The sequence below is a fragment of the Salmo trutta genome, chromosome 8, assembly GCF_901001165.1.
Source record: "Salmo trutta chromosome 8, fSalTru1.1, whole genome shotgun sequence".
Lineage (NCBI taxonomy): Eukaryota > Metazoa > Chordata > Actinopteri > Salmoniformes > Salmonidae > Salmo > Salmo trutta.
In genome coordinates this window covers 24,638,409-24,665,173 of record NC_042964.1, presented here as the reverse complement: position 1 = coordinate 24,665,173, position 26,765 = coordinate 24,638,409, and the positions used below count along the sequence as shown (strand labels likewise).

Genomic DNA, 26,765 nt, shown 5'->3' with positions numbered 1-26,765 from the left:
GGCCCCCCAGAACCGCTAGTGCATACAGCCCGTACCCATACGCACTACAGCACGCACTACAGCACACACTGCCTACCATCCTCACCCTCTGAACTTATTTCTAGACTAGTCTAAAACTTTTCTCAGCGGCTCTTTTTCAAAGGGGTGGGTGTGACCAGGCCTCCGTTACGACCAATAACGAACGAGAAATCCGGAGCGCGTGTGAAGACACGTCCAATCAGCAGTTTGGGAGGCTATTTTGAATCGACCCGGCCGCTAGCCAATCAGGCCGTTCTCGTATTGAGCTAGCGCGAGGCTGTGTAGTCTACATGGGGATAGAGAAGATAGGGTAAAGGCGAGACTGTAGGATTCTAGAATCCAGACTGACTGATCGTTAACAATACAGGTACGTTCCACTGTTATGTTATTCATAACGCAATAATAACATGACATGAACATTTTTTTTTACTTTTCCATTGGAATACCTTAAGAATATTGTTTTGTGTTAAATTAGAATGTCATTTTAATAATTTGAAGTAAGATTGTGTTATTTTTAAGTGTTTACGTGGTATTTTAGTGCAATTATAGTTTATATGTGTTTAGATGTTATTCATCTTGCAGGCAAATAGTGTTTGATAATTTTCCTCCCTATAATGTGTGATGTGTTGTGTTATTGACAGAAATCTGCCGAAAATGTTCTTGATCTATTTTATTATCGTTTACAGGGTCATTTACCATAACGAAAATGAACATGTCACTGTTGTTTCGTTGACTCTGTGTTTTTTCCAGATTTTTAAAGTAACCAAAAGTTATTAAACTGTACATTTTCTGAGGCTTGTATTCCTCACACGCATCGCTGCTGTGTGACACTGAATATGGCTGGCTGTAGCCTGTCTACGAATAACACTGTCCTTCTATTGCGAACCAATTTCGATGTCATCTACATAAATACTCGTACATTTTCAGAGGAAATGTTCGTTTTCCGCCCAACTTTATTATCTCTATTCAACCATGTAAAGAAAATGTGAATGTCATCGTCGAAAATTAGTTTTGGAGATTTGTATCGTGCTTAGTCAAATGATCGCTCTCACCATGTAGTAAAATGGCTGGCGATTTAAACCATTGAAGAGAGGCAGTTCTAACACGGAGAAGGGACGGCGATTTTCTTTTGAAAAAAACAATTTCCTACGGACGAAAAATACCGCTCTTTATCGTTTTCCATTCGAAATGTTTATCTCTGACTTTCTGCTGTAAAGGATTTTTATTTCCCCCCTTTTTATTCATTTTCGCAACTTCTCGCTTGCACCAGGATGACTCACATAAGAAATGGCTGGCGCACTGTCTTTGTTAACGGATAGCAATGCACCAAGCGACCGTCAGGGGTATAACTTCGGAAAACAGTGAAATGTCACGAAATACGCATTGCCAGTTTTAATGTTTAAACCTGAATAAAAAGAACGGTCTTTATTTTATCTGACTAGGTAATTTTGTTTTTAATTAACAGTCAAATTTAGTCGTTATAGCCCTTGGAACCGGAGGGGGTGTGTATCGCTTTGTTACATAGTCAACCCCATAAGCCTTCCCCTCGCTAGATCTACAGAAGCCATTTTATTCAATGGGAGCTCCAGCGAAGAACAGCAAGCTCTCTTCGCCTGTATAGCAGCTAGTACTACCCAATACAAGGCGCTATGAACTGGGACTGAAAGCAACCGAACGGAGCGGCGAATTAAAAGCAGAAAAAGTCATACATTTTTGGGCAAAGTAAGATCGAAATATGCAAGGAGGTGGAAAATAAACAGGAGTTTCTCTCATGAGAACGCATTTCACAAAATGGAAGATGAATAATTCGCGTTGATGACCTTTGTTTTTCTAGTTGAAGCTTCTCATTCTATCGCAACATTGTAACCAGAGTCGGAGCGCCCGCTATACTATAGCTTGTATGAAGAGAGTTGAGTTCGCGTTGCGTTGGATGCAGTGAAGTAAAGTTTAGGGAGCTGAAAAATATGAAATTAAAAACCTGAAAATGGCTAATGACAAGGAGGTGGGCGGTGGCGAGAGGAGAATATGGCGGGGCATCCTTATTAGATTGAGATTTAATGTAAGGTATTTTGTAAAAATTCTAAAATCATTTTTCGATTCGAATTCGTTTTTTTTCTTCCACTATTGAATTTATATCAGAGTTTGAATTCACATTCCTAACAATGATATCATATTTCTCAAATAGTTAGTAGTTAAATTATTTTAAGTATTTTTGAGAAATTAAAAGACAACACTTTAAATAATGCAATCGTATTACATTGTAATTACATAGTATACTGTACAACATAATAACAAATCAAAAACAGACATCAGAACAGCACACAGACTCCTGGACACATTTTTTAAAAATTCATATAATTTCCTTAATTCCAAATGTTCCTTAATTCCAAGACTCCTTGAGCAATTTCTTCTTCAGTGTCACACCCACAGAATCCTAATTCATTCCAACCAATTCTAATTCTAGAGCTAATTGGAACACATTCATATTTTATAACTCATTATAAGTCTAGAACTCGTTCTTATTCTAGAACTCGTTCTAAATTCTAATTCCCTGGTTCCCTTCTATGGTTCCACCATACTATGAAGTTGACCTTCACTTGGTGGCTAATGATGTTAAATTAATATAATGGATGTTGGGTAATCAAATGATGTCTAAATTAGTCTATTCATTTTTACAAACCAATATAGGGACTTTAACAAATGTTATCAAACCTTGATTGAATAATCATAAAAAATTAAAATGCCATGGCCAATGTACACTGAACACTGAACAAAAATATAAATGCAAGATGTAAAGTGTTGGTCCCATGTTCCAAAAAATCCATACGCACAAAAAGCTTATTTCTCTCAAGTTTTGCTCGCAAATTTGTTTATATCCCTGTTAGTGTGCATTTCTCCTTTGCCAAGATAATCCATCCACTTGACAGGTGTGGCATATCAAGAAGCTGATTAAACAGCACGAATAATTACATAGGTGCACCTTGTACTGGGGACGATAAGAGGCCACTCTAAAATGTGCAGTTTTGTCACCAACACAATGCCACAAGTTTTGATGGAGTGTGCAACTTGCATGCTGACTGCAGGGACATTCACCAGAACTGGTTCCAGAGAATTTAATGTACATTTCTCTACCATAAGCTGCGTCCAATGCCATTTTAGAGAATTTGGCAGTACGTCCAACTGGTGGCAATTTGAATGCACAGAGATACTGTGACGAGATCCTGAGGCCCATTGTCGTGCCATTCCTCCGCTGCCTTCACCTCATGTTTCAGCATGATAATGCACTGCCACATGTCGCAGGATCTGTACACAATTTCTGGAAGCTGAAAATGTCCCAGTTCGTCCATGGCCTGCATACTCACCAGAAATGTCACCTATTGAGCATGTTTGGGATGCTCTGGATTGCGTATTCCAGTTCCCGCCAATATCCAGCAACTTCGCACAGCCATTGAAGAGGAGTGGGACAACATTCCACGGGCAACAATCAACAGCCTGATCAACTGTATACGAAGGAGATGTGTCGCGCTGCATGAGGCAAATGGTGGTCACACCAGATACTGACTGGTTTTCTGATCCATGCCCCTAACTTTTTTTTAGGTATTTGTGACCAACATGCATATCTGTATTCAAAGTCCATAAATTAGGGAAATCCATAGATTAGGGCCTAATTTATTTATTTCAATTGACTGATTTCCTTATATGAACTGTAACTAAATTGTTACATGTTGTGTTTATATTTTTGTTCAGTATACTTTGGCAGTTGCATCACCTGATAAAAAAAAAGATATATTTTGTTTACTTTCCCAGCAAAAATCGAACCACACCATTGAATGAACCGATATCCATCTTCTCTCCACTCTCCCCTCTCCAGATCCTAACCCAACCAACCACCTGACCAATTAACCAATAAACGAGTTCCACTACACCGCTAGGCCCCGCCCAGTGACCAGGATGGCTAAAGGCACCCCTGGGAAGCCCAAAGGCAAGATGTCTGCCTACGCCTACTTCGTTCAGACCTGCCGGGAGGAGCACAAGAAGAAGAGTCCCGAGATACCTGTCAACTTTGCTGAGTTTTCCAAGAAGTGCTCCGGACGATGGAAGGTGAGGATAGAATATAATAGAATAGATCTTTATTGTCCTTCCGAGAATGAGATTGATTGATGGTGGGTAGTTGGATGGTTGATTGATTGATTCATTGATGGGTAGACAGATGATTGGTTGATTGATTGATTGTTTGATTGGTAATTGATGAACGATGATGACGTTTCTTTTTCTTCAAGAGGAAGTTATTTTCACAGCTCACAAGTCACTGTATAGACATGATGATGACAAGATGAGATAGTCAATTTTCGAGTTTACATCTCTTAATACTACATAGTGCACTGCACACATTTGGTTATTGGGACGGAGCTAAATTAAATTCAATCAATCTTTTGTTTCCAAATCTATTGTTCCCATAAAGGACACGTTTGACAAACCAGCTGGTAGACTACAAGCTGGTTGGTACTGTACAAGTCAAGAATGGCAAGTTATTTGGTAACAAAGGAGCAGTTACATATTCCTCACTTCAGGTGGCGCAACAAGACCACACATGTACTCAATGATGCCATACTGACTTAGCATGCAATGTAAATTATGTTAAAAAAAAGAAAGAAATTGCAACAGAAAACACAAAATTACTGGTGTCTTATATTGAAGGACAAGTCCAGGTAGCCCCTCAAGGGTACAGGGTTAAGTCTATTTGTCATGTATAAAAAAAATACTATGAAACGCTCACTCACAACACAAGCGACCTTGCATAAGACCTTTTTTTGTTTGGTGCTTAATGAACACAACCCGTGGGTCCGTCTACTGGTGGGAATGTTTTAAGTGGTATAAATGTGATTTTTGCAGACGATGTCTGGCAAAGAGAAGGGGAAGTTTGAGGACATGGCGAAGCAGGATAAGGTGCGCTATGACAACGAGATGATGCACTTTGCCCCTGGCGGCAAGAAGGGAAGGAAGAAGGACCCCAATGCTCCAAAGAGGCCCCCGTATGTACCACATACACACATACAGTATTCTTACCCCTTGACTTATTCCACATGTTGTTGTGTTACAGCCTGTTACACCCATCTTCACACAATACCCATAATGACAAAGTAAAAACATGTTTTTAGAAATATTTGAAAATGTATTGCAAATTAAATACAGAATGACCTCATTTACATAAGTATTTACACCCCTGAGTCAATACATGTTAGAATCACCTTTGGCAGTGATTTCTGGGCAAGTTCCTAAGAGCCTTGCGCACCAGGATTGTATAATATTTGCACATTATTCTTTTAAAAATTCTTCGAGCTCTGTCAAGTTGGTTGTTGATCATTGCTAGACAGCCATTTTCAAGTCTTGCCAAAGATTTTCAATCCGATTTAAGTCAAAACTGTAACTAGGCCACTCAGGAACATTAAATGTCATATTGGTAAGCAACTACAGTGTATATTTGGCCTTGTGTTTTAGGTTATTGTCCTGCTGAAAGGTGAATTTGTCTCCCTGTTGGACAGCAAACTGAACCAGGTTTCCTCTAGGATTTTGCCGGTGCTTAGCTCTATTCCGTTCTTTTTATCTGAAAAAGTTAGAAAGGACGCCTGTATCTTTGTAGTGACTGGGTGTATTGATACACCATCCAAAGTTGAATGAATAACTTCATCATGCTCAAAGGAATATTCAACTTCACCATGCTCAAAGGGATATTTTATTTTTTTATCCATCTACCAATAGGTGCCCTTCTTTGCGAGGCATTAGAAAATCTCCCAGTTTTTTTGTGGTTGAAATTCACTGCTCGACTAAGGGACCTTACAGATAATTGTATGTGTGGGGTACAGAGATGTGGTAGTCATTCCAAAATCATGTTAAACACTATTATTGCACACAGAGTGAGTCCATGCAACTTATTATGTGACTTATTAAGCCATTTTTTTTGTATTATTCCACTTTGACATGATGAGTTATTGTGTGTAGGCCAGTGGCATTTAGCAAATTTTTACTCCTGAACTTATTTAGGTTTGCCACAACAAAAAGGGTTGAATACTTATTGACTCAAGACATTTCAGCTTTTCATTTTTTATGAATTTCTTAAAATGTCTTAAAAACATAATTCTACATTATGGGGTATTGTGTGTAGGCCTGTGACACAACATCTCAATTTAATACATTTTATGTTCAGGCTGTAACACAACAAAATGTGGAAAAAGTCAAGGGGTGTGAATACCTTCCGAAGGCACTGTATATGACTGGACGGGCGGACAGACAGACAGACAGACAGACAGACACGCAGCACACTACTTTGCTGGTGTTTATATCAATACTCACATAAGACGTCACATCACCCAAAATGACAAAAGAAAATCCATACTAGTAAATAAATGAATATTGTACCTTTTTTAAAAAAATCCTTTCTCCCTAGATCTGGTTTCTTCATCTTCTGCGCGGACCACCGGCCCAAGATCAAGGCCCAGCATCCCAGCCTGGGGATAGGGGACGTGGCCAAGAAACTAGGCGAGCAGTGGAACAACCTTACTGATGCTACTAAACAGCCCTACCTGATCAAGGCCAACAAACTCAAAGACAAGTACCAGAAGGTAGAAGAACACCTGTGTATTAGTTATTTAATTAGTGCATTTTTTTTATTCAGATCCTCTTTCATTTAGGAAAAGCTGCTCTTCCTTGGGGTCCACACAGAATACAATACTAAGCAAATAAACCACACACCTACAGAACCAAGATGCTATACCTTTCTATGGATTCATCTCGAAAGGAGATAAGGGGAGGAAGCCACCTTAGAGATGTATCCATGTCTCTTGTAAACTTAATTCAGTATTATTCTATGTCTGATAACGCATGATAACAAGATAGTAATATAATATGATACTGGTAATAACACATTTGACTCCCTCCCTCCTCTCTCTCTATCGCTCTCTCTCTCTTTCCAGGACGTGGCTGACTATAAGTCCGGTAAGGGGAAGGTGGGTGCTCCGAGCATGGTGATGGCCCCTAAACCCATGACGAAGAGTAATATGGATGACGATGATGATGACGACGACGAGGAAGATGAGGAGGAGGATGAGGAGGAGGAGGAGGATGACGAGTAGACCGACCGCGTTCTGTTTTGTGTGTTGTGTTATTATGATGAAGACGAAGATGATGACGACGATGGTCATGATTATTAAGTGATGCAGGGTTGTTTTTTTTTCAGTTTGAAATGCGATTTGTAGGGGTTAGAGGAAGAAACACTGGTGATATCTTTATGTTGCTTAATTACGTGGCCACGCTTCCCTCCTCCCCACTCTTTGTTGTTTTGACTTTGTCACTATGTTGATTTGGTGTAAACTGCTTACGCAAAGTTCTCTATGTAACACTGAGTCCAGTTAAGAAGGTGAGACTGTACGTTACTACGGCAACTGTGATTGAACTCAAAGCAGATCCCTAATAATTCCCCCAACAGCTGTATGTGTGCACACGTGCACGTGCACGCGTGTGTGTGTGTGTGTGTAACTGTGTCCATCTCACCAGCACTATCCAGTGTCTTCCTCAAAACCCTCATAGCATTGTCACTATACTGGGTGTACATCGATTCAATGGAGAAGCATTTAAAACCAGTAGTAGCATTGCGGCAAAACATCGTTCTGTTTTTGGCTGTGCGTCCCAAATGGCACCCTAATCCCTATACAGTGCACTACATTTGACCTGGGCTCGTAGGGAATCCCATAGAGCTCTGGTCAAAAGTAGTGCACTATATAGGGAATAGGGTGCCGTTTGGGAGGCAGACGTCGTTTAAAAAAAAAAAAGAATGTGCAAGGTGGTGTGTTACTGTATATGGTTGATTTAGACTTAGTCCTTGTTTTTCCCGTTTAACAAAAAAAATGGAGGCCTCCGGATGTAAGGTGATATCAGATTGCACATATCTAGTAGTGGTGTCGTTGGTGTAGCTAGGTGGCTGCGTGTGTAGCTGTGTGTTGGTTGTTGCACCAGGAAGTGTTGTAATCGTGAAAGTCGAACTCACTGTTCAACAGCCTCCCATGTAAACAAACAGTCATGGCTGGTTAGCTAGTGCACGCTGGCTAACAGTCATTTCACACTACAACTCACTCATTGTCTGGGGTAATTCCTAACTTCCATTTAAGTCAAATATTCACTTAGTCATGTAACAGAGGAGGGTGGATACCATCCAACCAATGGTATATAATGGAAACTATTATCTCCCTTTTGGCTAAGTGCACTTTTAATATTAACGTTTGTTCGTTCTTACAAGATCTTCTCACGGTTTAAACCACGACACATTGAGTGAAAAAGCACGGCTGTTGACTATTATAATAAACCTGTACTTATCTGTATCTAAGATGATTTTTTTTCTTTTTTGTATGTTTTAGAAAAGCTACGTTTGCTATTATTATTAAAGTATGACATTTTTACATGTGGTGTTATGTATTAATGATTTCCATCCAAACCATCTAAACTTGCTCCACACTCATCTGCCAAAAAAGTGAACATCCCCACCTATAACACATGTATTATTATTATTATAATAAAAAGAGTTGTCTGGATATTATAACTAAAAGTGGATCAACAATAAAGAGAACATCAATTGCCCTTTGAACTCTATACTTTACTCTTAAAATAATTATCCTGCTGGTCAAATACCTGACTTATTCCATCTCAACCTACAGGTTTGACAACAGAATAGTCAAACAAATAATTACAACTTCATATTTTTTACATTACATATTGCTGATTGATCAATGTGATATAGGTCACTCTAGGAAAAATCCTAGAATTCACCTTAAATCATAATTTTTACAGGTGAACATGATTTTACTCCCACATGTCCTACGGTGTTATTGTCCTCTTGACAGTGAAATATAATGGGTCTGTATGGATCTTGCTCGATGGACTCTCTTTAAAGGGATATTTCACTCAAATTACAAAATGACACATTGGTTTCCTTTTCCCTGTAAGCATTCTATAGACAGGTTATGACAGCAATCTATGCATTGGTTTAGTTTCCCTGGCATTGTTTCCACATGCTAACGTTTTAGCATTTTTTGCGCAAATCCCATTCAAGTCATGGGACCGATATTAGCATTTGTCCAAATCAAAAAGTATCTACAATTTATTGTGAAGCTCAACAAAGTAATTTACAGATGTTTTGAGCACGTGAGAAAAATGCTAATATCGGTCCCATGACTTGAATGGGATTTGCGCCACAAATGCTAAAACGTTAGCATGTGGAAACAATGCCAGGGAAACTAAACCAATGCGTGGATTGCTCTCATAACTTGTCCATAGACTGCTTACGGGGCATTTTGTAATTTGGGCGAACTATCCCTTTAACCACAGCATTGCACAATCCACAGAGTGACTCCCTTAAACAATATACACAGCTCTCAGTAGGGGTCCACAGGTCTACTGTTAGGCAGTGTTGACATGTTTGGATAATGGTATTAATAGGGTAATAGGGTATGTACTATATGAATGGTATCCACTGGATCACAAGGGGATGATTAGAGTGTTGTTTTCATTTAATTAAAGAGTGGAGGACCCTTGGTTCTCTCTCTAGGTTAAGGGTTGTGGTTGAGGCTAAAGTTAGGGTTAGTGAAGAAAATGGACTAGGGCTAGGATGGACTGTAAGTTTGGGACTTTTCCTGCCACCATGTCACGCCAGTCAGAATGCAACGAGGAGATGGAGATGAGGAAATCCAGGTTTAGTGGTATTTATTATTCACACAGTTGAATAATACAGGAACAAACAAAGCACATGGGGGAGGGTTTGGATGGAGGTTAGGATGGATGTGAATAACAAGGATGTGCTTTAGGATGTGGCTTGGAAAGCCTTGGAGGTAGGGTTGGATGTGGATAACACAGATGTGGTGTTCTGGAAGGGAGATTCAAAAGGGAAACATCAGGAACACAACATAAGAGGTGCATGAATCATAAAGTAATACCAAGTGAATATGGGGAGAATATAAGCTTAACATGAACTATAAACTGAGGAGACTGCAAACACATACCTAGAACAAAGGAGCCATAGAATTTAGCAAATTGTGGACATGGATATACAAAGGGATATAACATTGGGCAACAAGTATGTATTATTTAGGACTTACAATCTTCAAAAAGTATAATAACAAAGAGCACTTACTTCATCCTATCAGGCTCAATGGAAGGAGGAAGGATAGGGCCACCCACAGGGCCACCCACAGGGCCACCCACAGCATCACCAAGCATAAACTGAACTGGTAGGTAGGAAGGAGCATGCAGCTTATTATGGGGAACGAAAGGGGTGAAAAAGGTAGAGGAGAGTGGAGTGGGAACAGGTGTGGATGGAAGGGGAGTGACCTAGTGTAATTGGAAGCAATTGGAGTCCTGTAGGGGTGCCATGACTCTTCACAACAGTTAGGGTTGAACTAGGATGTAGACATGAAGCTAGGGTTGGAGTTAGGGTTGAATCGGGGTTGAAAAGGTAGCACACTAACTCCAGCTCCAACTCCAACCCAACCACCACCACCAAATAGAGCTCCCCATCTCTGAATTCCCATTTTAAGCCCTCCTCTGCGTGTACTGTGTCGATGAATTGCACACCTGTAATCACATCTGGATTCACAACTTTCTAACTTTTGCCACTAGGTGGCAATAGAGCTAGATGGACAATCACAAGAACGCAGGGTTGGGTAGGTTACTTCCTAAATGTAATCGGTTACCGTTACTAGTTAGTTTACCTGTCCAAAATTGCAATCAGTAACGTAATTTTTGGATTACCCAAACTCAGTAACATAATCTGATTACTTCTAGTTACTTTTGGATTACTTTCCCTTTAAGAGGCATTAGAAGTTGTTTTACTAACCAAAAAGAATATGCACACACACACACACACACACACACACACACACACACACACAGGGAAGCAGCCTTTCCAATGACAAATTATGACCGAAAAGGTCTCAGCGCTGAAGCAGAGTATCCTATTGTTGCACCAATATTGATTATAAAAAATAAACTGCCAGACCTTGCAGTGAAAGCAATAATCTAAGGATCATTCTCTCAAGTGTCACCTTTGAAATATGGAACATTCCTATATGAAGTCTATAACCTAGCCTACACTTCTACTACATTTCAATACCATATTAAAATCAGGATTCAATCCAGAAATTATGTGGTGAACTGGGGACAGGGGAACACTGAATTCGGTTTTTGGTATGGTTATTTTTGTTATTCCCTATGGAAATGAACGACAAACTGGAGGACATTGAATTATGATAGTGATAAGAGTAAAACAAATACATTCTGCCAGCGATTTGTTTTCCTCCTTATCGGTTGCAAAAAGCCACACCCTCTTCCTAAAGCAGATTTCTAATTGGTGGGCCCGAGGGCAAGGGCGGGCCAACCCTGTTGTCGTTCGCTAATTCACATGTTTCCGAAGCAGCAATTGGCCGAAGGTGGTGTCTGTCACACGGGGAGGGCGTCGCTCTGTGTTTCGCTCGCTGTCAGAACTCGAGAAGGCGAGGAACGAAACGAACTGTTCATTGCCGTCTGTAGGCTGTGGAAACGGAATTTCAGGTAGCTAGCTGTGCGAGCCGAACCGAGACTGATTGGACCTCGAGCCCGCAACGGAGAGGAGGAAAGAGGAGAGAATTGACGAAGACCTTGATATCCAAAATAGCGTTCAGATTTACACAAATATTACACTTTAGTAGCACTGAAACACAAGGCCTGCGAAGATGGGAGACAAGGCAGGCACCAGGTAGGAGACGTTCTCAGTATGTTGGTGTTTTTTTGGCGTTTGATTTTTGCGGTGATGTTTTCTGTTATTCGGGAAAATGGGCCATCGAAGGGATGAAAGGGTAGCCTAGTTTAACATGCAGAGACTGGGAAGTGAAGGCAGCACACTGGTCGAGTTTCCCAGCAAAGAATCCGCGATAAGAGGGGGTTAATTAAGAAGTGTGCTCGTTGGTTCAGGGGAAGAGAGGAGGGGAGGGAGTGAGAATTGTAGTGCAAACGATATCATCATCAAATATGCTCGCAGCGCATAGCCTAGCCTACGGACTTGTGGCGATACAGTTATCCAGAAATGCAAAACAGTGGATCAGTTTGTCAGCTGTCAGAATTCGCATAGGGTGGGGTTACATGGCAAACAACCTTCAATACATCATGAATTCTAGCCTACTCCTACCAGATCTAGCAAGTGTTGATGAACTCGGCGATTGTAGCCAGCGACTTGATGTCTTCATACAGTGTTTAGAAAAATGATATTACTGTGTGCGGCCTCATCATTGTCAACGTGAAAACTCTCTTATTATTACAATGTAACCTAGACTGCAGTAGGTTAACCTACAGGGCCGAATTAATGCAGGGTCTTACCAGTGCTGAAGCCCCTGGGTCCGGGCCCAAGAAGCAGAATTATTATTATTATTATTATTTTTTTTTTCAGGAAATATATACTGTCTATTTGATATGTAGTATATATCGTATACTGTTTCAATGCAACCACAGGAAGACTGCTGTCACTCTGCTAATGATCAGATGGGGGAGGATGTAGAGGGCCCATGTGGGTAACTGGGGGCCCCTGCCTTGATTGGGTAACAAACAAAACAAAAACAGTCTAATAAATAAAATGTGACTTTTTAATTGTGTTAGTCATGGGCAGGGCCCAAGAGGCATAAAATAAACTATATATATTTTTTAAATGTAATATCATTTTTCATCCAACCACAGGAGCCTGCTCTCAAATACACCAGAGAGCATAATTTAGCCACAGAGGATCAATAGTTTATAAAAAAATAATTGTGGATACAGTACACATACAGTATCTGCCTAAATTAAGGAAACACTAGCATGAAGTGTTTTGAAAGGGTAGTGCACCACCACAAGCTGCCAGAACACATTCAATGCGCCTTGGCATAGATTCTACAAGCGGGCCTAACCACGCCAGGAAAAGGCAACCCATAACAAATACTTTGTATCCCTTGTTTACTCAAGTGTTTCCTTTATTTTGGCAGTTACCGGTATGCCTACAGTCGGAAAGGCCGCAGTATGGGTAGCATGCGCAACAAATACAGACTAGAGCTTGTTGCGTTGTGGCCATAGCCATATAATCCATAGAAGAGTTTTGTAACTTCTTATCCTGGCAATTTGACTGTTAAACTCATGGTTACACTAGCAATGGATGCCAGTCCTGACTTGAATGGGAACTGCCATCTATGGATTATATTTCTATGGTTGGTTGCAGCTGACAGTTTGCTTTTTTTCACATTTTAAAATTAAATCGCCGGACAAACGCACAGTTTGAAAAGCAAATGCCTACTGCTGAAAAAAGAGACTAATCTGTCTGTAAAAGCAATAGAAATACATTTTTCTCAAAGCCCAATTTGCGGCAAACTGCAGCACTGTTTTTCGAAGTAGCTCATCTTGAGATAGGCTAAAACCATCACTGTGAGTAGCCTATGGCTTCATCTTCATAATTAGATGCGTCAGTTTCTCATTGGACATTTTTATTTAGTATCCTACTGTAGCTTATTATATATATACATACATACATACATACATACACACACACACACACAGTGCATTCGGAAAGTATTCAGACCCCTCGACTTTTTCCACATTTTGTTACGTTACAGCCTTATTCTAAAATGTATTAAATTAGATATGTTCCTCATCAATCTACACACAATAGCCCATAATAACAGATTAAAACAATTTTTATAAATTTTTGCACATTTATATAAAAAAAAGAGAAGGGAAATACCTTATTTACATAAGTATGCAGACCCTTCAGGGGGAGAAGGCCTTTGGTCAAGGAGGTGACCAAGAACCTGATGGTCACTCTGACAGAGCTCCAGAGTTCCTCTGTGGAGATAGGATAACCTTCCAGAAGGACAACCATCTCTGCAGCACTCCACCAATCAGGCCTTTATGCCAGATGGAGGCCACTCCTCAGTAAAAGGCACATGCCAGTCCGCTTGGTGTTTGCCAAAAGGCACCTAAATAACTCTCAGACCATGACAAACAAGATTTTCTGGTTTGATGAAACCAAGATTGAACTCTTTGGCCTGAATGCCAAGTGTCACGTCTGGAGGAAACCTGCCACCATCCCTACAGTGAAGCATGGTGGTGGCAGCATCATGCTGTGGGAATGTTTTTTAGCGGCAGGGACTAGGAGACTTGAGGGAAAGATGAACGGAGCAAAGTACAGAGAGATCCTTGATGAAAACCTGCTCCAGAGTGCTCAAGACCGGGGCGAAGGTTCACCTTCCAACAGGACAAAGACCCTAAGCACACAGCCAAGACAACGCAGGAGTGGCTTCGAGACAAGTTTCAATGTCCTTGAGTGGCTTTGTCATTATGGGGTATTGTGTGTAGATTAATGAGGAAAAAAACAACAATTTAATCAATTTAAAAAAAAAGAAAGTGGAAAAAGGCAAGGGGTCTGAATACTTTCTTAAAGCACTGTATATGTGTGTGTATATATCTCTATATCCTCCTAATATTGTACAATCTGTGTGTTGCTTCATTGGCCTGGGCTATTGTTTGTTTGAATTCAAGACCAGATTGATCTCAGTTTGTCAGAGTAGCCACTCGGGGCCTATGATTTCTTAATCCGGCCCTGTTTACTGCCCCACTTCATTTTTAGGGTAACCCCGAATGTCATGCACAAGGCTACCTCTAAAAGCCATCAACTGTTTGTCTGTCTGTTTCTGTGGAAATAAAACTGTAACGTTAGCCTACCAAAGCATCACACCCCCGACTATGACGTGTGTTTGACGTGTGATTCTGGTTTCATTCTAGTGCACGCGCCCGTGGTGGTAGCTCGAGCCTAGACCTTGGGAGTTCACGAACTGAGATGCAGTACAATAGATAGATCCCATATGAAATACTCATTCTGTCTTTATCTCTGTCTCACTCTCTTACGGGCTTTCTCATTCTGACTGTTTCTCTCTCTCTCTCTCGGTCACTCTCTCTCACTCTGTGTCCATCTGAATTAGCCTACATATGGAGAAAGCTAAATATTGTTTTCTTTAATCCCCTCCTTTTCTCAGTTAAATGTGACCACTTGAGGAAGAAGAACAAATGAACATGTTTAATGTGGTTTCCTTTTCTCTCTCTGTGTGTGTGTGTGTGTGTGTGTGTGTGTGTGTGCGGGCGTGTGTGTGGTGGGTTTTATCTGTCTTATTGGTGTGTGGGACGTGGGATGTTGTAGTTTAAACGAGATTATAACGGTGTTCTTCTTTTGCCAACTGACCAAATAAAAACATAACGAAAAATGCAACAAAAAAAAAAGCGGTAGGCAAGGCCTATTTATTAGCAAAGGGTACATTTCAAATAGCACCCTTTACCCTACGTAGTGCACTACTTTTGACCAGAACCCTATAGGCACTATTAGGGCTGGGCGATATGGCCTCAAAGATCATATCGAGATTTTTTTCTTTTTCACATTTTTTCAAACTTATGGGCATTTCACAATATGTCTAAAAATTCAAATAATTCTCTAAGCTTTGTTGCACAATTAAAGGTCAAATACACTTCATGTCAAACAGTCAGGAATAATCAAATGAATTCAGGGCTTGTGAAATGATACCTAGGCCAAGTATCAGCCTTCCACAACCATATGACCCACTAATAAGATAACAATTTAGTCAAAATAGTTTAACCTGCTTTTTTTGTAATAGTCACTGATCTGTCGTTACAGTCTGTCTATGACAATTCCTTTTTGTTACAAATTTGATCAGAACAATGCACATCCGCTAAGGATTATTAGCAGGCATACTAGAAAATGAACACAGGTCTCATAAACAATATGTTAAGCACACGTGCTAGTGACTAGCCAGATAATCTTTCTAAGTCTAGCCAACTTGGATCTATTTGCTTGCTAACAGAGTTACTGTTATGAGTACACCCTCCAATTGTTTGAACAACAGCCTGTTCGCTTTGTTTAGATGTTGAAATCAAGGGACCTACCTGGATAAGAATACGCTTATTTCTCAGAATGAGAACGAGTTGCCAATTCCTCATATAAATGCGCCTTTTTTATGCTCCTTGCACATTTGATCAAACACAGACTAGACTGCTAGCGCATAACAGTATGTTAGCGGTATATCGTACCACAATACCGCACGCGACAGAAACCGAGAAATGTAGTTTTCCACAATCACTGTTTTAGTAGTTTTAGTAGTTGAAACAAAAAAAAGGGGAAACGACTGATTCTGTTGGACCTAACCTCAAATGCAAATAGTGTATTAAAACTGCGCTTTGTCAGAGAGGATGAAGTGATCTTTTGCCTTTGTTGTTGAGTGGCAGGGGGGAGGGGTTGGTGCGCACAGAAGGAGCGAAAGGAGATGAGACCAAAAAGACACTACCTTGATTCTTGCGATATAGTCATTTCGAACATTGCGCTAAAACATACATTTGAATGAATCGAATTAATTGGATATATATAGTCCAGCCCTTGGCACTATGGGCCCTGGTCAAAAGTAGTGCACTATAAAGGGAATAGGGTGGCATTTTAAGACGCACCCATAGATTCACAGAGGGTAAGCTGTAGGCTGCTTGCGAGAAATAGGTGTCATCCATCCGGTGTGCTATGCTTTCGGATTAGTCTAGGAAAAAAAACGAACACCTATTTTTTTTTTCTTTTTTACTGGCCCTTCTCAATCTGGTCTCTCATCTCTCTTGCTCTCACTCTCTCTCATCCTTTGCTTCTCTCTCTGACTCCCTCGCTTTTCTCACTACAGAGACAGATAGAGAGGAGGCGTAGAGGAGTGGGTGTGATGTAGAACGCATTGTAACCGCCCGCAAGCCAGTTGTCCTTTTATTGCTGTTAGATATGATCACACGCTCACACACACACACACACACACACACACACACACACACACACACACACGGTTGTACAATGGGGAACAACCAAAGGTTCTGAGGTAAAAAAAAAAAATAAAAAAAATTCCGGTACTCCTGTATGTAGTCGTGTTATTAGTATTGTGTTATTAGTATTGTATTGTGTTACTATCTCCTTTTATTTTTTTAAATAAACATTATTGGGAAAATGCTCATAAGTAAGCATTTCATGGTAAAGTCTACACCTGTTGTATTCGGTGCATGTGACAAATACAAAATTGATTTGATTTGCCAATGAAGTGTATTGGATGATAGAAAGCCTTGGGGTGAAGTTTCTGACTATTGTAGTGGTGTTACACAACTTTTTAGTGGTTAGAGACACAGAGGCAGAGAGGAGCACAGGGAGAGATGGAGGGAACTAAATGGAGTGAGAGATGGAATGGTGAGAGATGAAGGAAGTCAATTGCAACCCTGTCTGGCCCCTCTTACACACACACACACACACACACACTCCTGTAAGTACAAAGATGTATCCTCCCTGAGCATTAAGGAATTCCTCAGGCCCCCCCCCTCGTTCCTCCCTCTGTTATTAGAGCGGAGGGAGGAGGAGAAGAGAACAGAGACAGTCCCAAATGGTGCATGAAGAGTACAAGCGTGGGATGGATGGATAGAACAGGATAGTGATGGACTGACTGACCTCACTGGGGAGAGAGAGAGAGGTAGGTAGGGAGGGAGAGAGAGAGAGGCTACTCCCTCATGTCTGGTAGTTTTAAGAGGATGTCTTTTAGGCTGCACCTCTGTCACTTACAAATGGATTGTGTGTGTGCGTGCGCGTGTGTGTGTGTGTGTGTATCTCCGTATGCCGTGTGCGTTTGCGTGCGTTTCCCATGCCATGTGTGCGTGTTACATTCTCCACCTCTCCTTTTAGGTAGGTGAAAAGAAAATCAAGGCCATTGACGTCTCACCTACTGTCATACCCTTTAACTGATCTGTCCGTCCCCATCTGTGTAATGAAGGGATTAACAAAAGAGCTTAGAAGATCTTTAATCGATTCATTGTTCTAGCCCGTGTGTGTGTGTGTGTGTGTGTGTGTGTGTGTGGAGTGTGTGTGGAGTGAGTGTGTGTGTGTGTTAGGGCTGGGTATTGCCAGGGCCCATCACGATACCATATCACGATGCTTAGGTGCCGTTAAGATATGTATTACGATTCTACATGTATTGCGATTTTGATATTAGGATTTGGCGTTTCCAAATATATTGCTCGTTATATGCCTGCTCCTAGAGAGATGAGAAAAATGAGTTTTGATCAGTCAGGTAAATAGAAGTGCTGAAAACATGTTGGCTTACTATTTAAAAAGAAGATGGAGAACGGTCAGTAGGATGAAAAACACCGGAGTTTTGATGCATGTACAGCCCACTAACGCTAGCAAACACAGCCTACAGTTTTTAAAAATGTATTTTACAAATCGATACTTGGGAGTCACATCAATATACTATCGTCCCAAAAATAATATTGCGATATGCGACTATTGACTAGTCTGTGTGTATGAAATGTGACATTGGGTTCTAAATTAAAGTTCTGCCTCAGGGTAGCAGGTGAAAAGAGGGAGCGAGAGAGGGAAATAGAGAGAGGGGGGGATAAGGAAGGGGAGAGCGAGCCAAAGATAGACATTGAATTCTCTATTACGGCCCTCCCTCTCACACCTCCAGGGGAGACCGAAGGGAAGGTAGAGCTGGGCCGAGAGAATCAAGCGTCTCTGAGAAGGACTGCTGATTCTAGGATCAATTTAGCCTTTTAGATGAATAAGATGGACAGGGGAGTACTGCTAAATGGCACATATTACTGATCCTAGATCAGTACTCTTACTCTGAGTAGCTCGAAACATACGGACCCTGATGTTGGATATGCAAGGCTTAGAGGAGGAGGCTGCAACAAGCTCTCACCGTCTCACTGCAGAATCGGACGTTTGTCCGTAAACGTCAAATTGCGAAGGTTAAGTTTAGGCATTCGTTCCAAATGGTTAAGGGCTTATGGTTTAGGTTAGGGTTAAAATAAAATAAAATACTGCCTAGAACTGAGATTGAACATGTGACCCTTGGAGACTGAGCTCGTGCATAGCCTGAAAACAAAAACAACTCCGCGGTTACGTTTGGGCATTCATTCGGAATGTTAAGGATTAAGGTTTAGTGTAGGGTAAAAAAAAAAAAACAACGAATGTCTAGCTCTGGAATTGAACACACAACCCTCAAAGCTGGAGCTTGCGGCTTATGTCCATTCGCCATCCCCGTTCACAACGCCGTAGCACAGCGGTTCTGAAACCGGGGCTTGCCTGATATGAAAATGTGGTCACAGCAGAATTTCCCAAATCCTGGTTAAAAAAATAAATATATACACTACCGATCAAAAGTTTTAGAACACCGACTCATTCAAGGGTTTTTCTTATTTTTTTTTTTACTATTTTCTACTAATAGTGAAGACATCAAAACGATGAAATAACACATGGAATCATTTAGTAACCAAAAAAGTTTGAAACAAATCAAAATATATTTGAGATTCTTCAAATAGCCACCATTTGCCTTGATGACAGCTTTGCACACGCTTGGCATTCTCTCAACCAGTTTCACCTGGAATGCTTTCCCAACAGTCTTGAAGTAGTTCCCACATATGCTGAGCACTTGTTGGCTGCTTTTTCTTCACTCTGTGGTCTGACTCATCCCAAACCATCTCAGTTTGGTTGAGGTCGGGGGATTGTGGAGGCCATCTCATGCAGCACTCCATCACTCTCCTTCTTGGTAAAATAGCCCTTACACATCCTGGAGGTGTGTTGGGTCATTGTCCTATTGAAAAACAAATTATAGTCCCACTAAGCTCAAACCAGATGGGACGGCGTATCGTTGCAGAATGCTTTGGTAGCCATGCTTGTTAAGTGTGCCTTGAATTCAAAATAAATCACCAGCAGTGTCACCAGCAAAGCACCCCCACAGCATAACACCTCCTCCATGCTTTACGGTGGAAACCACACATGCAGAGAACATCTGTTCACCCACACCGCGTCTCACAAAGACACAGCGGTTGGAACCAAAAATCTCAAATTTGGACTCATCAGACCAAAAGACAGATTTCCACCAGTCTGTCCATTGCTCGTGTTTCTTGGCCGAAGCAAGTCTCTTCTTATTGGTGTCCTTTTAGTAGTGGTTTCTTTGCAGCAATTCGACCGTGAAGGCCTGATTCACGCAGTCTCCTCTGAACAGTTGATGTTGAGATGTGTCTGTTACTTGAACTCTGAAGCATTTATTTGGGCTGCAATTTCTTAGGCTGGTAACTCTAATGAACTTATCCTCTGCAGCAGAGGTAACTCTGGGTCTTCCTTTCCTGTGGCGGTCCTCATGAGAGCCAGTTTCATCATAGTGCTTGATGGTTTTTGCGACTGCACTTGAAGAAACTTTCAAAGTTCTTGAAATGTTCCGGATTGACTGACCTTCATGTCTTAAAGTAATTATGGACTGTCTTTTCTCATTGCTTATTTGAGATGTTTTTGCCATAATATGGACTTGGTCTTTTACCAAATAGGGCTATCTTCTGTATACAACCACTACCTTGTCACAACACAACTGTTCTGCTGAAACGCATTAATACGGAAAGAATGCCACAAATGAATTTTTAACAAGGCACACCTGTTAATTGAAATGCATTCCAGGAGACTACCTCATGAAGCTGGTTGAGAGAATGCCAAGAGTGTGCAAAGCTGTTAAGGCAAAGGGTGGCTATTTGAAGAATCTCAAATATAAAATATATTTCGAAACGTTTTTGGTTACTACATGATTTCATATGTGTTATTTCATAGTTCTGATGTCTTCACCATTATTCTACAATGTAGAAAAATATAAAAAATAAAGAAAAACCCTTGAATGAGTAGGTGTTCTAAAACTTTTGACTGGTACAGTATATGCAGTATGTAGTATCGTCTTTGTCTATCAACATAATTGTAATGCGGCTAACCTTAATCAAAATGAAAGTGATTCAAATCTAAAAGTAAAAATTCAACTTGAGAGTGCCCTTAGATCATGGGAGAAGTCCGCACTTGACCGTTGCACTTGAGTCATTCCCATGGTGAATGGCTAAGACACTACGCTATGAAGCCACACACTATTGCACAGACTTTGCTGTTACCGGCTGCAATAGATATGGTGAAAATAATTTGTTGGGAGGCAGAGGCACAGAATCTCACATCAGTACCTTTGTCAGATAAAACGGTGAAACTAAGAATTGATTCTATAGCTAGCACTCAAGAGGAAACTCTGACTGAATGACACAACTCCCCTCTCTCCATATGGACTTTAGCTGTGAGGGCCGAGATACCCGTGCATTGACTTTTGTTCAATACATGTCGTGGGATGCTATTCACGTGGACAAATTGTTCTGTCTCACGATTCCAGAGCATGAAACTGCACAGGCTATGTTTAGTGTGCTGCGTGGCTATATTGATGAGAAACACAGATGGCTTTTGCACAGATGGGGCTCCGTCTATCACGGGACGGCGGGCAGGCCTCTGCACTCGACTTATGAATGTGTCTCCCTTTGCCATGTGGACGCATTGTATGATACAACCACTGAGCTACACTATACAGTACAAGTCAAAAGTTTGGACACACCTAGTCATTCAAGGGTTTTTCTTCATTTTTAACTATTTTCTACATTGTAGAATAATAGTGAAGACATCAACTATGAAATAACACACATGGAATCATGTAGTAATCAAAAACGTTTCAAACAAATCAAAATATATTTCATATTTGAGATTCTTCAAATAGCCACCCTTTGCTTTGATGACAGCTTTGCACACTCTTGGCATTCTCTCAACCAGCTTCACCTGGAATGCTTTTCCAACAGTCTTGAAGGAGTTCCCACTTGTGCTGAGCATTTGTTGGCTTCTTTTCCGTCACTCTGCGGTCCGACTCATCCCAAACCATCTCAATTTGGTTGAGGTTGGGTGATTGTGGAGGCCAGGTCATCTGATGCAGCACTCCATCACTTTCCTTTTTGGTAAAATAGCCCTTGCACATCCTGGAGATGTGTTGGGTCATTGACCTGTTGAAAAGCAAATGATAGTCCCACTAAGCACAAACCAGATGGGATGGTGTATCGCTGCAGAATGCTGTGGTAGCCATGTTGGTTAAGTGTGCCTTGAATTCTAAAATCACCAACAGTGTCACCAGCTAAGCACCCCCACACCATAACACCTCCTCCTCCATGCTTTACGGTGGGAACCACACATGCAGAGAACATCTGTTCACCTAACCCGCGTCTCACAAAGACATGGCGGTTGGAACCAAAAAGCTCCAATTTGGACTCATCAGACCAAAGGACAGATTTCCACCGGTCTAATGTTCATTGCTTGTGTTTCTTGGTCGAAACAAGTCTCTTCTTGTTGGTGTTTTTAGTAGTGGTTTCTTTGCAGCAATTCGACCATGAAGGCTGATTCATGCAGTCTCTTCTGTACAGTTGATGTTGAGATGTGTCTGTTACTTGAACTCTGTGAAACATTTATTTGGCCTGCAATTTCTGAGGCTGGTAACTCTAATGAACTTATCCTCTGCAACAGAGGTAACTCTGGGTCTTCCTTTCCTGTGGCGGTCCTCAAGAGAGCCAGTTTCATCATAGCGTGGTCGATTGCACTTGAAGAAACTTTCAAAGTTCTTGAAATGTTCCGGATTGACTGACCTTCATGTCGTAAAATAATGATGGGCTGCTTATTTGTGTTGTTTTTGCCCTAATATGGACTTGGTATTTTACCAAATAGGGCTATCTTCTGTATACCACCCATACCTTGTCACAACATCTGACTGGCTCAAACTCATTAAGAAGGAAAGACATTCTACAAATTAACTTTTTAACGAGGCACACCTGTGAATTGAAATGCATTCCAGGTGACTACCTCATGAAGCTGGTTGAGAGAATGCCAAGAGTGTGCAAAACTGTCATCAAGGCAAAGGGTGGATACTTTGAAGAATTTCAAATGTAAAATATATTTTGATTTGTTTAACACTTTTTTTGGTTGCTACATGATTCCTTATGTGTTATTTCATAGTTGTGATGTCTTCACTGTTATTCTACAATGTAGAACATAGTAAAAATAAAGAAAAACCCTTGAATGAGTAGGTGTCCAATCTTTTGTCTTGTACTGCATATACAAAAGTATGTGGACACCCCTTCAAATTAGTGGATTTGGCTATTTTAGCCACACCCGTTGCTGACGGGTGTATAACATCGAGCACACAGCCATGCAGTCTCCATAGACAAACATTGGCAGTAGATCCTAAGATCACCATGTGCCATGCCAAGCGTTGGCTGGAGTGGTGTAAATCTCGCCGCCATTAGACTCTGGGGCAGTGGAAACGCATTCCTATGGTGTGATGAATAACGCTTCACCATCTGGCAGTCCGACGGATGAATTTGGGTTTGGTGGATGCCAGGAGAACGCTACCTACCCCAATGCATAGTGCCAACTGTAAAGTTCGGTGGAGGAGGAATAATGGTCTAGGGCTGTTTTTCATGGTTCGGGCCAAGCACCTCAGTTCCTGTGAAGGGAAATCTTAATTCTACAGCATACAATAACATTCTAGACGATTCTGTGCTTCCAACTTTGTGGCAACAGTTTGGGGAAGGCCCTTTCCTGTTTCAGCATGACAATGCCCCCATGCACATAGTGAGGTCCATACAGAAATGGTTTGTCAAGATCACTGTGGAAGAACTTGACTGGCCTGCACAGAGCCCCGATCTCAACCCCATCGAACAACTTTGTGATGATTTTGGAATGCCGACTGCGAGCCAGGCCTAATTGCCCAACGTCAGTCCCCGACCTCACTAATGCTCTTGTGCAAGTTCCTGAATTAAGTCCCTACAACAATGTTTCAACATCTAGTGGAAAGCCTTCCCAGAAGAGTGGAGGCTGTTATTGCAGCAAAGGGGGGACCAACTCCATATTAATGCCCATGATTTTGGAATGAGATGGTTGACGAGCAGTTGTCCACATACTTTTGGTAATGTAGTGTATAATGGATACATTGAGAGTAACTGGTGGCAAAAGAGGTGAGCGCAGAACTCCGAGAAACTCAGCAGACAAATTTGATTGTAAACTACATCGCGCTCGTCTGTTTGCAAAACTATGTGGTGATATGAGATCAGAGCATGACAATGTTCTATTTCACACCAAGGCTTGGTGGTTATCGAGGAGGAGTGTTGGAAAGACTGTTTGTATTGAGAGAGGAACTGTTGTCATTCGCAATGGATGTAAAAAAAATAAAAATAACAGAATTTGACTTTCTGTGTTTTGAAAAGAAAATTTGTCTCCTTGTCTATTTTAACAGACATAGTTTGGGAAACTGAACGAACTGAATGCAGACATGCAGGCGAAATACAAAAACATCATACAGATGAGTGACCGAATCTGCGAAATCCATTTGACTGTGATCCAGGCTCAGTTGACACGCCGGTAAGTGAAATCGAACAGCTGATCGAGCCGTCATGTGACCGAATGCTGCAGACAACTCATTCACATCGCAGGTCACAATGGAGGAGTTTTGGTTCCTGACTCGGAGGGAATTACTGTGCCGTTTCCCTCCCAGCATTAAAACTCACGGTACACTGACTTCAGTGCTCTCGTCTGCATTTTAAAAACAAAACACTGATCCAGGCGGGATGTGACAGGAGAGATGAGGTTCGCGCTGTCGATCACACCCCCTGACTTTGAGATGTTCCCGACATGCATCAAGCACGCCCATCGCATTAGTGGTGTTGATATAAGAGAAATGATGTCAGACTGATTTGCAATTGATTGTCATAGCCCCGAATTATAAGTACATGAATGTGTGTTGAGAATACAATCAGAAATACTGTTAGAATGTTTTAGCAATTGACTGCCGTAGCCTCAATAAAAAAAGGTAAACGTTGGCTGTTAATGTAATTATTGGACCCCTGCCCTAGCAAAACCCATGCCTACTTGATGCTAATAACGCTCAACGTTGCCTGTGTTGAAGTAATCTCCTGACATCCTGCTCACCTGGACGGATGTCTAATTTCGCAGTGAATCTTGAGCGAACTGGCTGGAGTGAGAAGAGTGGGGAGGTTGTGTGTGTGTGTGTTCTCTCCCTGGGTGTTCTGACAGGTGATCAGTACCAGAGACTCTGGTCTTCCACTCCCCCCCCCCCCCCACACACACACACACACACACACACACTACAATACTCTCTATCTGATACTCCAATAAAACAGTAGCCCACACTCCTCTCTCTCGCTTCCTCTCTCTCTCTCTCTCGCTTCCTCTCTCTCTCTCTCTCGCTTCCTCTCTCTCTCTCTCTCGCTTCCTCTCCCTCTCTCTCTCGCTTCCTCTCCCTCTCTCTCTCACTACCTCTCCTTCTCTCTCTCGCCTCCTCTCTCTCTCTCTCGCTTCCGCCATCTCTCTTTTGCTCTCTCTCGCTCCTGTCTCTCCCTTTCTCTCTCGCTCCTTCTATCGCTCCCGCCATCTCTTTCGCTCTCTCTCTCCCTCTCTCTCACTCGTTCTATCGCCTTCTCTCTCGTCCTGCTCGGTTTAGTTCCCCTACTAACATTTGCATGTTCTGTCTCGCTCCTCTCCCCATCTACTTTCCTTCTTCGTCTCTCCGTCCTGCCAGTGCAGATCCTGATTTGACTGTGTACATATCCTATATCCACGACTGACTGACTGACAGCGAAACACATTAACACTGTGTGTGTGTGTGTGTGTGTGTGTTCGTTGAATGATTGATGAGTTGAACACAGGTGCACTGGTAGCTAGTCTCGCCCTATTCAAATCCTGTAGCTCCAATATTGACTCACTATGATAGCGTGTGTGTTATGTTTTCGTGTGTGTGTGTGTGTGTGTGTGTGTGTGTGTGTGTGTGTGTGAGAGTTTGAATAAAGCCCAGCGTTTGCCTCTTTTTCACCTGTCTCATGGTTGTATTCCGCTTGCTTTACTGAAAGTGTACGTCTGTGTGTATGTGTGCGTTTTATTATTCTGCACCCGTGTGTATCTGTTTGCGTTTTGCCCTCTGGTGAAATCAATGCGTAGGGATGGAGGACGATGGAATTTTAGAACAGTAAGGCCATTGTTTGTTGTTATCAATGTGTGTTTGTTGCTATAAACAAGTTTTTGTAAAAAATTTGGACAACCAAAAAAATGAAATGGGCAAATATCTGACCACATCGCTTTTCCGAGTAGGCAGAAGCACTAGCTAGCTAACGTGCACACGATCTAGAGTTCATAACCTGTGTGTAGTGTAGCTACATAGCTATGTTTATAACGTTGAGTTCATTTTGGTGTAGCCTGGTGGGAAAAAAGGAGTCTTAAGCTTTGTGGTAAGAGCTTCATCACAATGTAAGAATATAAAAACAAGCGCAGGTTTCTACGTCAACTTATCACTAAAGATTAGTAGGTGACTTCTCCCGTACCATGGGAAAAGTGTCTGTCACAGTAGCCTGGTATAAATCCATATGTTTTAGTTGTGTTTTGCCGGTCACATCATTGTGACTGTGCAGGAAGGCTGCTATCTATATTTTGTTCCTTCTAAACTCGAGCTACTGTCCGCTTTATCTTCCCTCTCTTTCTCTCTTCCCGTCTTTTGTTCTTTTCTCCTCTCCTCCCCTCCCTCCTGCCTCGTTCCACCGCTCTAATCCCTTCAACTGGCCCATTGTTGCCGTGCATTGTGGTTATTGTAGTTGGTGTAAATGTGTGTCGAGAGAGGAGGAGAGCGATTGAGAGTCTATTGTTCTCTCTCTCGCTCTCTCTCTCCCTTTCTTTCTCTCCCCTTCTCTCCCGCGCCTTGCGTGGGGGGGAAGAATAGCACAAGGCTTCCTCTCATGCAAAA

General features: G+C 41.6%; 2 protein-coding genes across 2 annotated transcripts in view; both read left to right on the top strand.

Moving 5' to 3' along the window:
* The first annotated feature begins 288 nt into the window (after positions 1–288).
* On the top strand, positions 289–8,468 carry hmgb3a (high mobility group box 3a). The gene is made up of 5 exons (XM_029760608.1): positions 289–385; positions 3,890–4,119; positions 4,912–5,051; positions 6,464–6,638; positions 6,990–8,468. Exons 2-5 carry the CDS (start codon positions 3,970–3,972, stop codon positions 7,146–7,148), a joined length of 624 nt encoding a protein of 207 aa, XP_029616468.1. The 5' UTR covers positions 289–385; positions 3,890–3,969; the 3' UTR covers positions 7,149–8,468.
* Positions 8,469–11,516: 3,048 nt separating this feature from the next.
* The window catches only part of arrb2b (arrestin, beta 2b), a 54,871-nt gene continuing 39,622 nt past the window's right edge, over positions 11,517–26,765 (top strand). Inside the window, exon 1 of the mRNA XM_029760604.1 lies at positions 11,517–11,794. Coding sequence (XP_029616464.1) covers positions 11,772–11,794 — 23 coding nt within the window. The 5' untranslated portion in view covers positions 11,517–11,771. The remainder of the gene's footprint in view (positions 11,795–26,765) is intronic.